We start from the raw sequence: 17589 nt of genomic DNA on the forward strand, positions 1-17589 counted from the left end.
AGATAGTTGGAGAGCTCACAGTGGAATGCACAGGGAGTTAATAGACAGCATGGGATCAGCAGAGTTAGCTTTGGTGGAGGGCAGGAGGACGGGGCTCTATCCAAGTGGCAATCCAAAGGGAAATGTCAGAGTTCTGCCGCAGACTTTCAGCAGTTTCGTATAATTTTCCCGTTGATAGTGGTTTGTTTCATTTTAGCTTTCTTTGATGGTTCCTCCCTTTTCTCTGTTTCTTTTCTTTTTCTTTTCTTTTTTTTTTTTGTTTTTTTTTGTTTGTTTGTTTGTTTTGTTTTTGTTTTTGCAAAAGGTCTTTTTGTGGAATTTGGTTCCTGAGCTACAGTATGCGTGTAAACATTAGAGAGGAATTATGGTATATTGAATTACTCCATATTTTTTAACAGAAAAATAGAAATTCAGAAATTGTTGGGAGAAGGGGGGCGAGGGCTAAGGGCTGACTTTTCCAAGCCACAGGTTGATGCTTCTGTAATAGACTCCATGTGTTTCCTGTCAAGTCAAGCTGACTTTGGCTGAGGGCAGGCAAACGTGTAGTATTGTGTCTTGGGAAGGGGCGGCCCAACGGGAGCCTGGTGGCAGTCCCTTCCCCTCAGAGGTGGGCCTTCCTCGCCCCCATGGTGTGAGCAATTTGTTCCCACCCATCTGTTGTTCCCTTTAGACTTCCTACCCTGCATTCGAGGCCTTCCCCACGGAAATTCCTCTCTGGGAACCCTGAGAAGGGAAGTGAGAAGGCCAAAGACCCTGCTTCCTCCCCGCTGCTAGCATCAGCCAGCACTTTTCCGCTGTCTCTACGGCCACGGCCACGGGCCGGCAAGCCTCCACATTTGGATTCCCGTTTCCTCTTTCCCCCACCTCCACACCCGCCCCCGCTCAATCACACATCTGCACCAGCTTACACTGGGTTTTTAGAGCTGAGTGGGAGCTTAGACAGGTGAACAACGAGGCAGACGGGACAGGCCACGGCGCGGCCACTTTGGACATGTCCACGAGGAAAGCATTCTCTAGTGCCCTGGGATCTTGGCCTGCAGGCTCTCAGTGCCGTGTGGAATTATGTTTTCTGCCGGTCAGTGCTGAGCTAGGCAGCCGGCTGGTCTGGCCCCCTCGTTCTGCCCTAACACGCCAAATCACCTACCTGGCCTTGGCACCCCACGGGGATGCCGGGCTGACCCTGTGTTCTGGAACAAAAGACCTATCACAGGAGGTGAAAGACTTCCTTGTTTCTGAGCCCACTTTCTCCGCCCTGGCCAGCACCTCCCCGGCATTTCAGCCTCTCTGGATGTTAATGGGCTGCCCCGTCACTTCTGAGAGCCAGGTTGGCAGGAACCAGCCTTCCACTGAGGCACCGGGGAGACATTCTTCATTGGCACTTAGGGAACAGCAATTTTCACATTTGTCTGCTCTCTGAGGTGGACAGAAGAGCCTGATTAGAGCCCGAAGCCATTTGGTGGCCTCATTTATAATTGCTTACTCTGGGAACCACTGGCAGACTTGGCTTTCATGCCTGGGAAGGATGAGACCAAAGGCTGACCCGAAAGCCAACGATCGCCAAGATGAGTTAAATGAATAAGCAAAGGGAGCCGCTTCTTTCTCTGCCCTCCACTTAGGCCTTGCCAGCCCTTTCAATGGCACCACTGTGGCTGTTGTCCGAACCCATTTCATTTGCCTTCTTTGGGTTATTTTCCCCCCACTTTCAGACAAAGATCTGCAGCTCCCTTCGGGATTCAATTGCAACTTTGATTTCCCCGAGGAGCCCTGCGGTTGGATGTACGACCATGCCAAGTGGCTCAGGAGTACCTGGGCCAGCAGCTCCAGCCCACACGACCGGACGTTTCCAGGTAAGCCGGCTAGAGACTCAGCGGTGAAGGAGGCAAGGGGAGCCTGCTCCACGTCTCCCAGCCCCAGATGCCCCGGCAAGCTTCGTAACTCCCCACCACAGAGCAACCCTCTGCTCTGCGCCCGCAAACCACCACAGTCTTTGCTTCCAACGTCACCCTACACCATAGCTGGCTGGCGGTTTCTAGCCCCGTCTTGTGATTACAGTGCAGCCTGGAAGCCGAGAGGGAGCAAGAGAGGCCAAGAGAAAAGAAAGGAAAGGAAGAAAGAAAGAGCAGTTGGGAGGTTTTAGGAGACGGGATGAGTCAGTGCCTCCCTGTCTCCATAGCCAGCGCTCACGGCTGACACGGCAGAGCCTCTTGTCAACACCAAGCCGCCTGTTGTTCCTAAAATGCCTCCTTAGGAAACCCTGGCCTCAAGCCTGGCTGATACTTCTCCGAGGGTATCATCGCTTCAGTAGCAAACCAAGCTGAGGGTCCGAAATGCTGCCACACCCAGGGGGTCTAGTAGAGTGGCCTGGCGCTCAGCCTCCAGGAGCGTGTTGACGCCTGTCCTTGAACTATCGTCCAGCCGCTCTTTCAGAGCCAGGTCTTAGCAGCCCCTCTTGGCACGGTGGCCAGAGAGGGGTTGCCTGTAGCCCTCCTAGAAGCCCATAGAATCAAGGGTCGTCTACCCTCTGCACCGCAGCGTGCTTTTACAGTGGCGTTCGGGTCAGGGTCTCACCACCAACTCTGAGGACAAAGAAAAACCCTGCTTTGTAATGTGTGCAGCTTTTGGGGGTGTAAAGCCCTCCTGTGGCTGAGCTGCCAACAGGACGTGATCAGAGGCGGGGCTGGGAAGCACAGGAACTACACGACATGGTTTTTCGCCATCAGACGGCTAGAATAGATATGAATGACGTCAGGAGCATTGATACTGATAAAAGGTATTAAAATCATTAGGAAGTGTTGAGTCTTGAGAATGTATGGCCTTTCATTTTCAATATCATTTATTTAATGGTAACTTTATGTAATTTAATTTGTAATAATGACCGCGTTTACCACCTGCCTTGCAAAATTCTGGAAATTTTAACAGTCTGCTCTCGCAAGCCAGCACACGTTGGCTCCCACATACCGCTTGTTCGGTTTCCATTTTTTCTGCACCCCTGGCCTGGACCTCGGGGCCCCATAAGCTTTTGAGAGGAAAGGGGTTAATTCTGGAAATTAGTACATCAAATGTTGCCTGACTAGAGAATAAAGGGAGGAAGGGGCCTCGCCTTCTACAGGGTTCCCCAGAGCTGCTCTGCAGCCCCTCAACCCCAAGGACTGGTCGCGTCCCCTGTCCCCCAGGGGACAGCAGTGGGACAGACGCCAGGAGAGCTCTGCGGGCCGGCCTCCCAACACGGCCTGCACTTGCTTTCCTGGAGGGTCACAGTGTCTGCTCTGGAGAAAAACATTTTCATATTTCAAGTGTTTGTCTCTTCAGCATTTGAGTGCTTGGAGAGATTAATACCTGAAGATCACCACGGCCTCGGGCAACGGGAGAGAGTACTCACCCTCATCCCAGCCTTAATCACCCCCCCCTCTCGTTCACTGCAATAATGTTTAATTAGTATAATGAGCCTCCTGCACGCTGGAAAAAAAATACTTATTTTTATAACCCAGCCTGGATTTTTCATTTCATTTCCTCTCCTTTGAGACTCGGCCCAATTAATTGGTTGTTTTTCCCAACCTCCACTTTTCATCCCAACATAAGGAAGGTTTGTGGGGTATGCGTGAGTGTATGTACGCACAGTGTGTACTTGTGGGTGATGTGGGTATGTATGTGTTTGCATATGTGTTTCTCTCTCAGGGTGTTGTGGGTTTTGTGTGTGTGTGCAAATGTCATGCGATTTATGCGTAGGTGTTTGTGAATATGTATACACGTGTGTTTGCCTGCGCATGTGTGTGTGTTTGCATTTGAGTGTGTTCGTGGTTCGTATGCATGAGTGCCGTGCGTGTGCACGCACATCGTGTGAGGTGTGTACAAGGGGGCAGCTGGGCAGAGGCGCTCTGAAAGAACGGGTGTAGGTGGCACAGCATGGGGAGATTTACTGGCTCTTACTCAACATCCCTCTTCAGATTCTCCCTAAAAATTTGGCCTCCTCCCTTGCCGTCTTCTGAGCAGACTTTCTCTAAGAATGTCTGAGTCCAGCCCTGTCCAGGCCACAAGGCCACCAGTTAGCAAGTGCCACTTCTGGGAGAGCTTCAGTCACTCTCCATTTGAGCCTGGCCTTGACCTCTGTCCTTCTGTCCCTCTGCCCTTGGCCTCCCCCTGCGGCGGGTCTCACCCTCACCTGAGTGCCCCCTCCACTGCCCTGGCAACCGGTTGGAAATTCTAGTTCTTGTCCTCATTCCAGTTGATTCATTCCACCCTGCAGTTTGGGAGGGCTTTTCAGAGCAAGCTCGCAAAGCACGGGCAGAATTCCAACCGTTGGCTGGATGGATGGGGACAAAAAGAAAATTAGGGCCATAAGGAACTGCTAGATCTAATGTTGTTTTTCCCTTAAGATATTGAGAAGGAAAATAATTATTTCCCTCTTCCAGAGGAACCCCTGAAGTTTGAAAAAGTGGCACTCGTAACCTGTCTCCAGGAAACAAAACTGTGACATTCTTTTCAGAACCCTTCTTTCTATCCTCTGATGATTTTAAAAGTCGTCTGCTGTGTTTCCCATTTTCCTTCTCCTTACAAAACTCGATATGGGGCTTTAAGCAGGGAAGGATAGAAAGCCCTTTCTGTTCAGGGTGGTCCTTTCTTCAAAAAAAACAAAAATGGGGCCCCGAGGGGAGCAGTTGGGAGAGAGGAAACAGCTGTGCTGACCAGGGACAGGGCAAATGCTGGACCTTCCCAGTCAAACCCAAAAGTCCTGTGTCCCCCACACTTCGCCACTCCACAAAGAGGAGATGCTCTTTAGGAGAAGTGTGTCATATGTTTTACCCGCTTATTGGGTAGATAAACAAAAGTAATTGCATGCAAGAAAGGAGGTGTCTCCATCAAGTATAGAGGGGGCATTAGGATAGACAAGGAGAGAGAAAAGGAAGAAGAAATAGCCATGTTGAAATATCATATGCAGCCTGTTTGATTAGAAGTGTCTGTGGAAACTATTTACATTCCTTAGATATTTTCTGAATTAGTTCTTTTCTCATGTTTTGTTTTGCCTTTTTTTTTTTTCTTTTCCTTTTAAGTCAGCAATTAGTTCTGTTCTTTTGGCCAGTGGTAATAGTTGCTTAAGGCTGACAAGACACCCACTGGTTTCATGCCACTGTTTTTGTTTTTCAAGATGATCTTTCAAGCCACTCAGAATTCCTTCTTTGAGATCTTTGCTTGTGGCTTGGAAGCCTGGACTGTGCTCACACCAGCCCCTGGGGAACCCTGTCCCAAATCCAGTGACCCCTGGTGGTTGTAGAGGAACCGGTCCGGTGTCCTCTGAGAAGCCACTTTGTCTTTTCTGTGTAGCTACGACACAGAAAATGTCTTCCCTAGTGGGAGCTGTAGTATTTTCTTTTTTTTTTTTAATTTTTTTTTTTTTAACGTTTATTTATTTTTGGGACAGAGAGAGACAGAGCATGAACTGGGGAGGGGCAGAGAGAGAGGGAGACACAGAATCGGAAGCAGGCTCCAGGCTCTGAGCCATTAGCCCAGAGCCTGATTCGGGGCTCGAACTCACAGACCGCGAGATCGTGACCTGAGCTGAAGTCGGACGCTTAACCGACTGAGCCACCCAGGCACCCCAAGGGAGCTGTAGTATTTTCTACAGACACTCTCAAGTGCGATGATCATCAACCCAGTGTCGAGAATGATCAGGTCTTTAAGGAACAAGGTAAAAACTCTGAGACGATATGGTGAGCTCACGTGTCTAGAGCTGCGAGTAGCTATTTCCATTTTAGTTAATTACAGTTATATACAGCTGAAATTTCAGTTCCTCATTTCAGGGACCTGGTGGCCATGATATACTGAACAGCACAGATGTAAAACGTGGCCATCATCGCAGAATTGTCTTGGTTAGACAGCTCAGGCATCTTTTGGCATTGACGTATGTGTAACCTCTGGGGTCCTTGCTGACCCTGCTTCCCCATGAGGGGAACCGATCACATCGTAAACCAGGAAGCAAGTAATTAGGTGGACGTGGCTTCTCTACGGTCCCTTAGTGACAGTGTCCAGTGGCAGCTATTCACTGAGCCATTCGACCTCAGTGAACAACCATAGTAATGAAAGCAAGCAGATAGCTTAGCATTAGATAGTGTGGGAACTATTTCATTGGACCAAAAAAAGTAAATACTAAGGAATGCCGATAATAGTAATAATAGTTGTTATTATTACTATTATCACCATTATTGTCAGGAATGGGACAAGAAGACTAGAGAAAGAGGGTACCATGTTAGCTTCAGAATCCTTAAGTATTAAATGTCTGGTCTCCCTAAGTGTGTGTTCTTCTATGCATTTGTTGACCTCATGAAGTATGGTTACAGTATTTCTTTATTTCAACAGCTTCAAATCATGGAAGTGATATAATGAAAATATGCAGGAGAGCCTGGCTGGCTCAGTTGGTGGAGCATGAGACTCTCGGTCTCAGGGTTGTGGGTTCAGGTGCTGCACTGGGTGTGGAGCTTATGCAAAATCAAGGAAAGGGAAGGGAAAGGAAGGAAGGAAAGGGAAGGAGGGAGGGAAGGAAGGAAGAAAGGAAGGAAGGGAGGAAGGGAGGGAAGGAAGAGGGGAGGGAGGAAGGAAGGAAGGAAGGAAGGGAGGGAGGGAGGGAGGAAGGAAGGGAGGGAGGGAGAGAGGGAGGAAGGAAGGAAGAGAGGGAGGGAGGAAGAAAACAGGCCATGCCTATTTGTACCAGTACACCATTATGGTAAGACAGAGCTTTGGCTGCCTCGCATTTATATGTTTATTGGATTGAGAAAACAGAACCTTTACTTTGGATTCAAAAATAAGCTCAAGACAGAATAAGGAATACAGTGTTCTGAAATATTCAAATTTTATTAATGGTAGCTATTCCATCAAATGTCAGGGGTAAAGTTGTTAACGTATCATGGGGCTGTGTTGATGCAGATTGGGCCATTTATAAACTCCATGAGAGCAGAGGACCAGAACTATGGTTCCCTGGGGAACATGTACACGAGAAGATTAAGTGTGGGGGAGTAGATGGTTGCAAAGAAATTATGGGAAAGAATTGATGACTGAACTTGACCATGATGGGCTTGATATTTGACAGGGAACTAATAGTGACTCTGAATTAAAAAGCAACTCTCCCTGAACTCAAAAGACCTCCCCGGTAGGTGAGACCGATGGTAGCAAAGAATCCAGAAGCTGCATTGGCATTACCTTGAGTTGCCTTCAAAAAAAGGTTGATGGGGCTCGGCTGGGGCACAGCCACTGCAAATACAGACACAGGACCTTCTCAGGCTTAGACTGCAATGGATAATTAAAGACCAGGAAGAACTTGGCTGAAAGAAAGCCAATATTCAAGGAATAACTTCAACTGGAAAAGGAAAGCATAGCGGTGCTTCTTTAAGAAAAATAGGAAGAAAAGTATCTCTGACTTTATAGAAAAGACAGCAGTAAAGAGAAGCTGTTATTCCTTTTTTTTTTTGAAAGTCCTGATTGGTTGAGTTCCGCAGCAGTGTGCAGATTGATAATGAAGGGCAGAATGATAACAAGACTGCCTCAATTGAAAAGCCTTCATGAAAGCTGACACACTAAAAAACACACAAACAAAAAACCAGCTCTAAGAAGACTCTTGCAAAGACCAGACCTAAAACCCCAAATGTCCACAAAATGGTCAATTGTAAACCTTGAAGATATCCTGCTGAGTTCATGCAAAGTCAATGTTTCCCTTAACTGGCTGTTAATTTGAGGACCTTAGCAGAGATAGACAGACCTTGGGAGGCCAGCTGAGGGGCTGACTCATGTTTTAAGCATGACCTATACAGAGAGATTACATCTCCTGCAGCACTAAATATTCTTTCAGATGGTTGTTCTGGTAGGAGGGCAAGATGCTAGCTAGCCAGGAGATGTGTGTGTTGGACAGATGGTGTGTTTGGCTTTGCCATAGCCAGGAGGATCAGACTGGCGACTTACTTCAGGGTTTGGTAAGGTGTGGACACAACCGTTACCATTGCTGTCGGGCCAAACACAGTCACATGTTCACCCAGCACTTATGCAGCTGAAGCCAGATGCGGCCATAAATCGCCAGGTGAAACGTCAGGAGACCCTTTCGAGAGACAGCAGCAGGTTAAAATGCCTGAATGGCCCTGTCCTCTGCACTTCCTCTCTGCCCTTTTGCACTCCTGTTGTTCATTCCCGTGTGATTATTTTCCCCTGTATCACGGACAACAACAGATGTTTTGAGTCAAGAACTTAGCAAAATGCCTCCCAAATATGTCAGGTCCAGGAGGAGAGGGATTGGGTCTCTGGGACATTATTTCTTCACTCTCTTTCAGCGAGTGAACATATTTCCTTTCCATTGTCTTTTTGTTGGAAGCTATCCATTGCCGACAGCACTGCCATCAGCTACAAGAACAAGAAGACGGCCTCCAGGAGGCAGAGCTGGTCCTTAGCTGGTCAGTTGTCATGTTTGGGGACCTCTTTACAATCCACAGGGCTCTTCCTTGAAGTCCAAGTAAATCGCTAAAGTGGCCCACCCGTACCATGCCAAGCCCTTGCTATATCCAGTCATCAACGGCCACTGTGTGCTTAAAACTTCCTCCGTGTTTGTCAGTGGCAGGCCATAAATTAGAATGTTCTAGAAGAACATATATATGGGTGCCGTGGCTTAAAAGCGCACTTAGCTTAGAGGAGGGTTGGTATAGACCTACCACCATAAGTAAAGGCTTGGAAAGTGGACATGTAAAGAGGCAAGGATTGAGTTTCCCGAGAAAGCGAACACTAGGGGTCTGAATTCTTCACGGGTGAAAATGTTTCCAAGTTAGAGGACAGAAATTGGCCGTGCTCCATCAGGGATCGAAGGGGGACATGTGTCTCAATGACAGCAGGAAAACCTAAAACTGAATTTAAGAAGTCCCTGACAGTTAGGGTTGTGACCCAGAAAACACATTGCCGATGTGGCCTATGGAATCTCCTTCTCTGGAGAATTTCAAGCAGAGGGTGGACAGCTGTTCTAGGGATGTTTACAGCATGGTTCCTCTGGGCAGCCAGGCTGACCCAATCTAAACCGTCTCTTGAGGTCCCACTCTCATTCCAGAATCATGTAGTACTTTATTTCATCTACTATATCTTGACAGGAAAGACATCGGTAAACAGCACATGATGCACAAGTAGGAGCTGGCTGGTTGCCGGGGTTGGATGGATCAGCCAATCCAGAGAGCATCTTCACTGCCCTCGGGCCAAACCATACTTCCTTGTGAGTCTAGGAGTAGTCTTTCCAGGTTATTGGTGCTCTTGTGACCTTTTTCTTTCTTAAGAAAAAAAATGGGGGGCAAGTATAGCAGGCAGTATGTGTCATGAGACAAAGATCCTAACATTTATTGAGCACTTACTATATCCCTGTTACTGTGCAAGGCATTTGCATGGCTTGTTCCATTTCCTCCTCCTCACAACCCTATCCAGTAATGCTGTTATTATATCCATTTTACAGATGGGGAGGCTGAGGCTTTAAAAGACTAGTGAGCATTAGACCAGGATTCCAAGCCAGATGAGAGGCCATGCCCTGGCAATTCTACTCACTCCAGTCGGGGCTCATGTAGTACTTCACTCTCCAGCAGTGGTCTCGGACACATCGCTTCAATTCTCTGAGCTTCCGTTTCCTTTCTGGTGAAAATGGAGGAAACAATACTTGTTTCACAGACCTAGACTGCACAGGGAAGACCACATAAGAAAAGGCAGACAAGGCTTCCGCTGCACCATCTGGCACATAGTAGGTGCCCAGGGAACGTCAGTTCTCTTGCCCCTGCGTTTCTTATCCCCTCCCTGGGCTCTTCCTGGTCTGAGCTATTCCTTCGTGATGTCCTGCTTCTAATCAGCCCTCTCTCAGTGACAGGCAGGGACGTTTTGCAGCTCTGCGTCCCTCTGACTGATGTCTACTGCTAATTCCTTAAATTTACATATCATCTTTCTTCCCTCAAGCTCACAGCACTTAACAGACAAGTGGGGCACAAATGATTTAACTAAGTGAAATTCAGAGGCCTGCTTGTCTTGAGATTCTGCAAACTAGTGGATTAGCTTAGATGTCAGCGCTGAATTATGATCCTTCAGCTGCTCGTGCTTAGCACGCCACCAGCATTAACTCCCTGGTCTTCCAATGGTCCTTTAAATCATGCGAAGCGATTATCGTCTTATTGTGGAGGGAGAGGGGGTGGGGGGGAGAGGAGGGGAGGAGGGGGCTAGCTCCGTCCCTGTCCCGGGTGCGGCAGTCTGTGAGACCTTTGGCCTGATTGTGCCTGAAGTTTTAGCAACAGGATGGGTAAATAGAACAGACCCAGATCAAATCCAGCCAGCACGGCTCTTTCCACCTCCACACACATTTTACTTACTAAATTCTAACCATTATGCTATGAATCCCCTGCCGCTTAAGAATGTAAATTCACACAAGTGACAGTATTTCTGCCAAGCAATTTTCAAGCAGCAAGTGGGTCTTATTTGTGAAACTGTGAAGGAAGAAGGCTGAATAATAAGTCTCTGAAATCTGGTTTTCTTTATATATGAGGTAGAAACAGTCAGGGCTTGGAAATTACTGGAGCATGGCAGCATTTGAGGGCTTCTCGCAGGTGGCTCCAGGGTGTGTCCACAGGTCACCCCATTATTGTCAGTGCACCTCACCTTTGAAAGGGGCTGTTGGCTCGGGAGAGTGGCAGGGAATTGTGAAGACGTTGTCTGGGTCTGTGGGATTTTCTTGCTTCTCTCGTGAGAATATAGAGACTCGTATCATTCTTTATCTGTGCTTGTCATTCATCCATGGGAGCAAACTTTTCTTGAGTAGTGGCATATGTATGTCAGGGAGAAGGAGCAGTATTAACCCTCATATGTGTAAGACCGGGACTTAATCATCTAACCGGAGCGATGAGAAAGACACACATGAATCAGTTAAATTACAGCACAAGGTAGTGGGCGGTTCCCTGCTGAAATGCATGAATAATGGCCTCAAGTCTTTTTAAAAACAAGGTAACGGGGCACTTGGGGGGCTCAGTCGGTTAAGCTTCCGACTTCAGTTCAAGTCATGATCTCGAGGTTTGTAGGTTCGAGCCCCATGTCGGGCTCTGTGCTGACAGCTCAGAGCCTGGAGCCTGCTTCCGATTCTGTGTCTCCCTCTTTATGCCCTTCCCCCCCACCCAAGACAAACATTAAAAAAAATTTTAATAAGTAAGTAATAAAAAAATAAAAACAAGATAAGATTAGCGGTGCAGTCAGCAAACGCTCAAGTTGTGGAGAGAAAAGCAGCATTCGTTGAAATGTGCCAGAAGAGTTAGGAGAAGAACTAGCAAAAGTGGGGTGTTAGGGGAGTGAGAGGGGACACTAAGGAGGTCCAGGAGCAGGGTGCAGGGTGGGGAAGCCAGTCTGGCTTGAATAGAGTGTGCCTGTTTGCCCAGCCTCGGGGCAGGTACCTGGGGCGCAGCTGAAGAGAAGAACCTGCCACAAGCAGGTGGAAAACCTAACGTCAGGTTCAGCTCTGCTACCCCCTACTTTGGACACGTCACTTGAACCTTCCTGAGCCTCATTTGCATCATCCTGTCCGAAGCGAGATTAAGAAGATCTGGCTCACAAGTATCTAGCATGGGGTTAGATGAAATAATGCATGTGACGTGCTTTGGAATCCACAAAGCATTCTGCAGGTATGACTTGTAATTATTATCATTAATAGCGGTCATAATGAGATCCGATAGGAGAAGCTTAGGTTTGGAAGGTCTTTGAGTGTCTGCTTGCAGTGCCCACGTCTCCTCCCTTGGCAGATCACCAGCTTTAAAATTCTCTGGTGTAGGCAGCTGCCTAGCCATCTGCGCTGACTTTGACCTTGCAGAAGTCTCATGTTGTGAGGGTATTAGACAGACATGGTTCTGGATGGTTAAGGAGACAAACTGGAATCCCAACTATGCATCCTAAACTGGTCTGATTTGACTTCCCCGGGGAGAGTAGCTTCTGGAGCAATAATCCCAGAGAATCTAACTGGAGGGGACTTAGGGGAGCCAGGAAGGAGGAAGGGAAATGGCTAGGGGGGCAAATGAAGGAGCTGGTTTGGGGCCATGGATAAGAAGACTGTCACAGGCTCATTCTTGCTAGAGTCGCGATGTCAGCAGGAGTAGTAACAGCAAACCAGCGGTCCAGAGACTAACCTGTTGATACAAGGCTCTGGAGTCCTCTCCTGTCCTCTGCTGACAAGCCTGGGATATTCACAGTCTCTGGTGAATAGAAAAGCTGGGTTCACATGTCTCAGATTAACATGATCCTGAAGTGTCTGGTGTGCTGGCTGTGTGGTGTGAAAGTGCCCTTGCCATCTTGCAGAAGTGTTCAGCATAAGATGTTTCAGGGCCAAAAGGAGGCAGTGAGCCTGTCTCCTCAAATCACAGCCTGTTTTCTGTGCAAGTGGCCAGAATGCTTCTGTGCCAGGTGGGTTTGCAGATACAGGCCCCCACACCTGTATCTGCAGGGCGTGAGGTCTGCAAATGGCAACAAGAACTTAGTCTTCTGCACAGTGTCTGATGTGGTTGAAAACTAATCCGCCGAAAGGCCCTTTCCCCAAACATTTGCGCGGGCGAAACCTTAATTTCCCATCATGCGTATCTTCTCTATTAAACACATAGCCTTTATTAGTGATAATGACAGTGCCTGTTCTCGCTGGAGCTCTGTTTGCCAGGCTCTCTGAAAAAGGCCACCTCTGGCCTCCCCAAGCCCAACAGGGAAGGGAGTAGGGGGTCGAGTCCCTGACTCATCCCTGTGCAGCCGCCATCCAGCCCTTCTTGTGCTTAAAGTTGACACTGGGCTTCCGAATACTCCCTAGAGTCCGGGCACCGTCTAGTAGCCCTGGTGGAGACAGACGGTTTTCAATGTCTTCCATTTGGACAGTGCCCAGCCAAGATGACAAAGGCTTCAAGCATAAACCACCTGCAAGAATCATCTTCCAGCCTAGCAGCCACCTCAGCCCCTTATAATGTAGTTCATTGGGCTGCACTGGCCCTTTGGGCAAGCCCCTGGTGAATCAGACATGGGCCTGGCATCTTAGAATTCAGGAAGACGAGACTTAGAGCAGATGCCACCAGCCAAGACACAAGGCCAACCGCCCCGAGTGCCGTATGCGAAAGAGGCGCAAAGAAGGTGACGCAGAGAAATAGGCAGGAAGGACCAACCTGACATAGAGCCTCCAGAAGGGGCTTCGAAAGGAAGCGGCGTCTCAGCCAAGCCCCGAAAGCACCTTGAGAAAGAAACACGGGGCCTGGAGGACAAAGGCATGAATCGACAAGACACCTAAACTCTGGTCCCAGCTTCCCCAGGAGGGGCCACAGCCGCAAACTGGTCTCTTTCCCAAGCGTTTACCAAGAACCTCTGGGTTTGTTTCCCTCAGATGACAGGAATTTCTTGCGGCTGCAGAGCGATGGCCAGAGAGAGGGCCAGTACGCGCGGCTCATCAGCCCGCCGGTGCACCTGCCCCGGAGCCCCGTGTGCATGGAGTTCCAGTACCAAGCCACGGGCGGCCGCGGGGTGGCGCTGCAGGTGGTGCGCGAAGCCAGCCAGGAGAGCAAGCTCCTCTGGGTTATCCGCGAGGACCAGGGCAACGAGTGGAAACACGGGCGCATCATCTTGCCCAGCTATGACATGGAGTATCAGGTAGGGTGGTGACAGGAGGTGGGTGCAGAGATCCAAGGGAATCTTTGTGATGTGTATTTCAGGCTTTCAAAGGGCCGTGCCCATTCATCATTAGGGAACGTGGTTAAGCACTGCTGTTTTCATTGTGTTTCTCACATTGCCATGGCAACTGAATGACACTCTTATTTGTTATTCAAAACGTGCCTATCTCCACATCCAGACTTGGTTCTTTGTTCCTCCTATTGCCTTTTATATTGCCAAAATCTTCCCAACAAATGTTTCTTCTCTCCATTTTAGTTTAGATTGCTATCAGGTAGGCTGACAAAGGGACACAGAAGCCAGGGAAATCAACATGAACCAACCTCTACACGCACGGGAAGGAGACTGCCCAGCCCTCTCGCACTCCAAGGAGAGGGGAAAATCCTGCCAGACCTGTCCCAGGGTGAACGTGGGAAGGGGAGGATTGCTGTTTGCACTCAGTGGCCAGCCGACCAGAAAGACTCCCAAATGAGTAGTTTCTCTCCCAGTGGCTCCAGGAGTGGAGTTCTATTATCTCTGCCCCACGGAGCAAAAGACTGAGTCACAGATGGGTCTGCACAGCTGTGGCTGAGGCTTGGGTAGGAGTAGACACACTGTGGAAGAGGTGACTGAGAACCAGCCAAAGCATTAACCTGCTCCTCCCCAGACGAGAAGCAGCAACAGATGGCTGGTGAGGCAGCCAACTGCTCGCTCGGCTTGCCAGAGGACATGTGCTAGTTTGCAGAAAGAACCTGGGAGGGTGGAATGAGGGAGGATTGAAGACCACAGAGCAGAGGGGCCTCTGTGTGCCGCCTGCAGTCGCCCTGGAGGTTGCAAGCTATCCCCAGTTCCGCCGCACTCCTAACTGCATTCCCGTTTAGAAACCTGAATGCTTCGTGTTGTAAGTGCCTGGTTGCATTTTTGTCTCCCCGCCAGATGGTGAGATTCTCTGGGCAGAGGGTCTGGGTTATTAGATTTTGTGACTGTCCTTGTGCCTGGCACATAGTAGGTGTTCAGTAAACTATTGGTGAAGGAAGAGATCCTTCCCCTCCTAGTTGTAATAGTGTAATAATTTGCCCCCAAGGCAAAGCCCAGTGCTGTATTTCTCACCTTACCCCCACCTGTTATGTGCTCTGAGTTTCCGAATACAGTACCTGCATTGGGCATTTAAAAGATTCATGAGAAAGGAACCTCCAAGATTGCTAGAGACATTTCAACCCTCCTGTAAACATGTCCTGATTCTCGTCCTTTTAATCTCTACATTCTGATTACTAGACAACAGTGTCCATCACCTTGTTATATATATTTTTAATCCTCTCAGATATACGTTTGATTTGAACCACTCTTTAAATTAAGATTTCAAGCACCATAGTCATGTGGTCAACAGATGTGTGTACCAGGTACAGTAACGCACACACGCACGCACGCACACACACGCTTTAAGCTGCAGTTAACAGAGAATTGGAAATCTTTGCACTATTTCCAAGCAGCTCAGTTAACCATGGCTCTTGTTCTTCTGGCTTCTAGATTGTGTTTGAAGGAGTCATAGGAAAAGGACGTTCAGGAGAAATTGCCATTGATGACATTCGGATAAGCACTGATGTCCCACTGGAGAACTGTATGGGTACGTGAATAGCTGTCTCTTTGTGGCTCTTCCAAATAAGATACCAAGGGCTGGGATATACAAGAGGAAGCATCACACCATTTTCAAACCCAGTGATACCCAGGGGGTAGAACAGCAACAGTCTGTGCAGGAGGTGAGGTATGAATGTAGTTGTATCTTAGGCTGCATTCAGGATGGGAGGGGTATAAATGGGATGAAGTCTTCTATCTCCTGTTCCCATTCAGAAATAGACATGCATTAAGTATATGGAGACTCAGGGTGCCAAGACCCCATCGTCAGACTCCAGCTTTTAGCAAAGAAAATGCTAGAGGCTGAGAGCAACTGCCAGTCAGAATTACATGCTGCAAAGGTTTGATGTTTTTAATGGAAGCCTTCACTGGTGAACGAAAATAGTACATATGTTATATCAGAGTGATAACACAATTACCCAAGTTGTTCTCTTACATGAATGAATTACAGGGCAAACTATGGCAGGTGAAGTAAGATTTTAGAGTTTGCTTTGAAGCTGACACCTTCAGTGCCCAAGATCCCAGAGTTGTAAGATTAAACATCACATGCCAGGTGACCAGCACAAGAAGGACACCATGAGTGTCCCTTTGGACAGAAGTGCTGAGCGACCAGCCCAAGGAAGATGCACACATTTTACCCAGGCCACCCCAGGGGCATCCTGACCATCTCCCATGAGAGCCATGGGCATTTCCAAAACAAGAGGGAATCCCCAGAAGGAACGGACCTGCTTTTACTTGGCAGAGTAACTGTAATCACTCACCGAGTGCTTTTCTTGGCACGTGGGTCCCGATGTGTATGTGCCTGATGATGTCAGGAGCGCCTGGGACCACCCCAGTCCCTTCAGGCAGCTCTCAGGCCTGGGCATCTACGCATAATCCAGGCTCTGAGAAAGTAATCAGTGGTAAGTGACTGATTACAATGCTTTGGGGACCCATTGCTCTATAAAGGACTTTTTGTTCCAAAGCAACTCTGGGAATCTCTCCCCACCCACCCAGCCCCCGTGATACTGATATGTTAGACACAGTCTAGAGCATGAGGAGGACACAGGACACTTTCCATGGGGTATTACCAAAAAAATTATTGGAAGTCATCTACATCATACCCTCTACCTGCCCGATTGTTTCTTCCCCTTGTCTAACTCAATATTTTTTCTCTTTTTTCCCCCAGAACCCATATCGGCTTTTGCAGGTGAGAATTTTAAAGGTAAAAAAAATTACGGTTTGTTTTTTTTTTTTTTTTTGCATGTCTTTTTCTTCCCCCCATGTGATGTGAATTTGGTATGGGGAAGAAACCTCCAAATTTGACAAAGCTCTCACGAGAAAAGAGACACCACACCTTCCCGCCACTAGATGGCACCAACCACACCTGTAGCTTCCAGGAAAGAGGATTGAGATCTTCACTGTCTCCTGTTTAATTAAAGTTTAGAAACCTATAATAGAGACAAATAGGTTACAGATAAACCTTTCAGCCTTGCATTGTCCAACGGGGAGCAATGAGGCTGAAAATGCATGAGTGGTGAGAAAGGAGAGGCTGTGGGGGAGAGTGAACAACAAAAAAAAAATCAGTAGTAAATTAAAAGTGAAATGAGGTGGCAATGATTTATTTTCGCCTGAAGATGGTTTCTTTCCAGCTGTAGGGCACCAAGGCAGTGGCTTCAATGAACCCTCAGGGAGGTACGGTGGCAGGCCGCTTTACGAGGGCAGAAAGTTAGGGAAAAGACACAAGGAAGGATAATCCTAAGGGGAAAAAGGTGCAGAAATCTGGAGCTGGTGTCTGGTAAAGGGAAGATGGAGGCACATATGCTGACTGGAGTTAGAGCATTTAAATAGGGGACTGAAACCCAGCTCAGGCCATGTTCTCCCTACTAAAGGAGAGAGCACAGTAAAGAGAGGGGAACTGGGGATGATGGCCGTACCCTCAGAGCCTGGGTGGTGGTAACGCCTGTCCTGTGGGGGTGCAGTGGGTCCCACACTCTGCCCTCCTTGTGCTCCAGTGAGTTCGTACCGATCACGTTTCCGCCCACGGTCCCCACGCTGAGTGTTTAGAAGCCACTCCTAAGTTCTTCCTTTCCGTTGGCCGGGGCGGCAAAGCTCATTCAGACACTCGCCCTCACCCGAGGACAGGGGTTTTTCATACCCTGGTTTATGCAAACAGTTGTGAGGCTTCCTGTGCCCTGTTTGCACTGGCTGGCCTTAACCCCAGAGGTGACAGCGTTCCAGCGGTAAGGGAAGTCATTTTTACATCTGAAGTCTAGACTCGTTACCTTCGCTCTCATGAATCTGTCCAGCTCCTTGGCTAGAAAGAGATGAATTCCCGGTTTG

At 48.4% G+C, this 17589-nt stretch overlaps 1 protein-coding gene across 3 annotated transcripts in view; it reads left to right on the forward strand.

The window, feature by feature from the left end:
• The window catches only part of NRP2 (neuropilin 2), a 116506-nt gene that overhangs the window by 68907 nt on the left and 30010 nt on the right, over positions 1 to 17589 (forward strand). For 2 of the 3 annotated variants that reach the window (XM_042949850.1, XM_042949853.1), the window contains exons 12-15: positions 1707 to 1847; positions 13376 to 13638; positions 15163 to 15259; positions 16436 to 16456. In XM_042949850.1, the coding sequence (XP_042805784.1) occupies positions 1707 to 1847; positions 13376 to 13638; positions 15163 to 15259; positions 16436 to 16456 (522 nt within the window). Of the gene's footprint in view, positions 1 to 1706; positions 1848 to 13375; positions 13639 to 15162; positions 15260 to 16435; positions 16472 to 17589 lie in introns of all 3 variants that reach the window. The other variant, XM_042949851.1, reaches the window with a different exon arrangement.

The sequence above is a fragment of the Panthera leo genome, chromosome C1 (assembly GCF_018350215.1).
Source record: "Panthera leo isolate Ple1 chromosome C1, P.leo_Ple1_pat1.1, whole genome shotgun sequence".
In the NCBI taxonomy this organism is placed as follows: Eukaryota; Metazoa; Chordata; class Mammalia; order Carnivora; family Felidae; genus Panthera; species Panthera leo.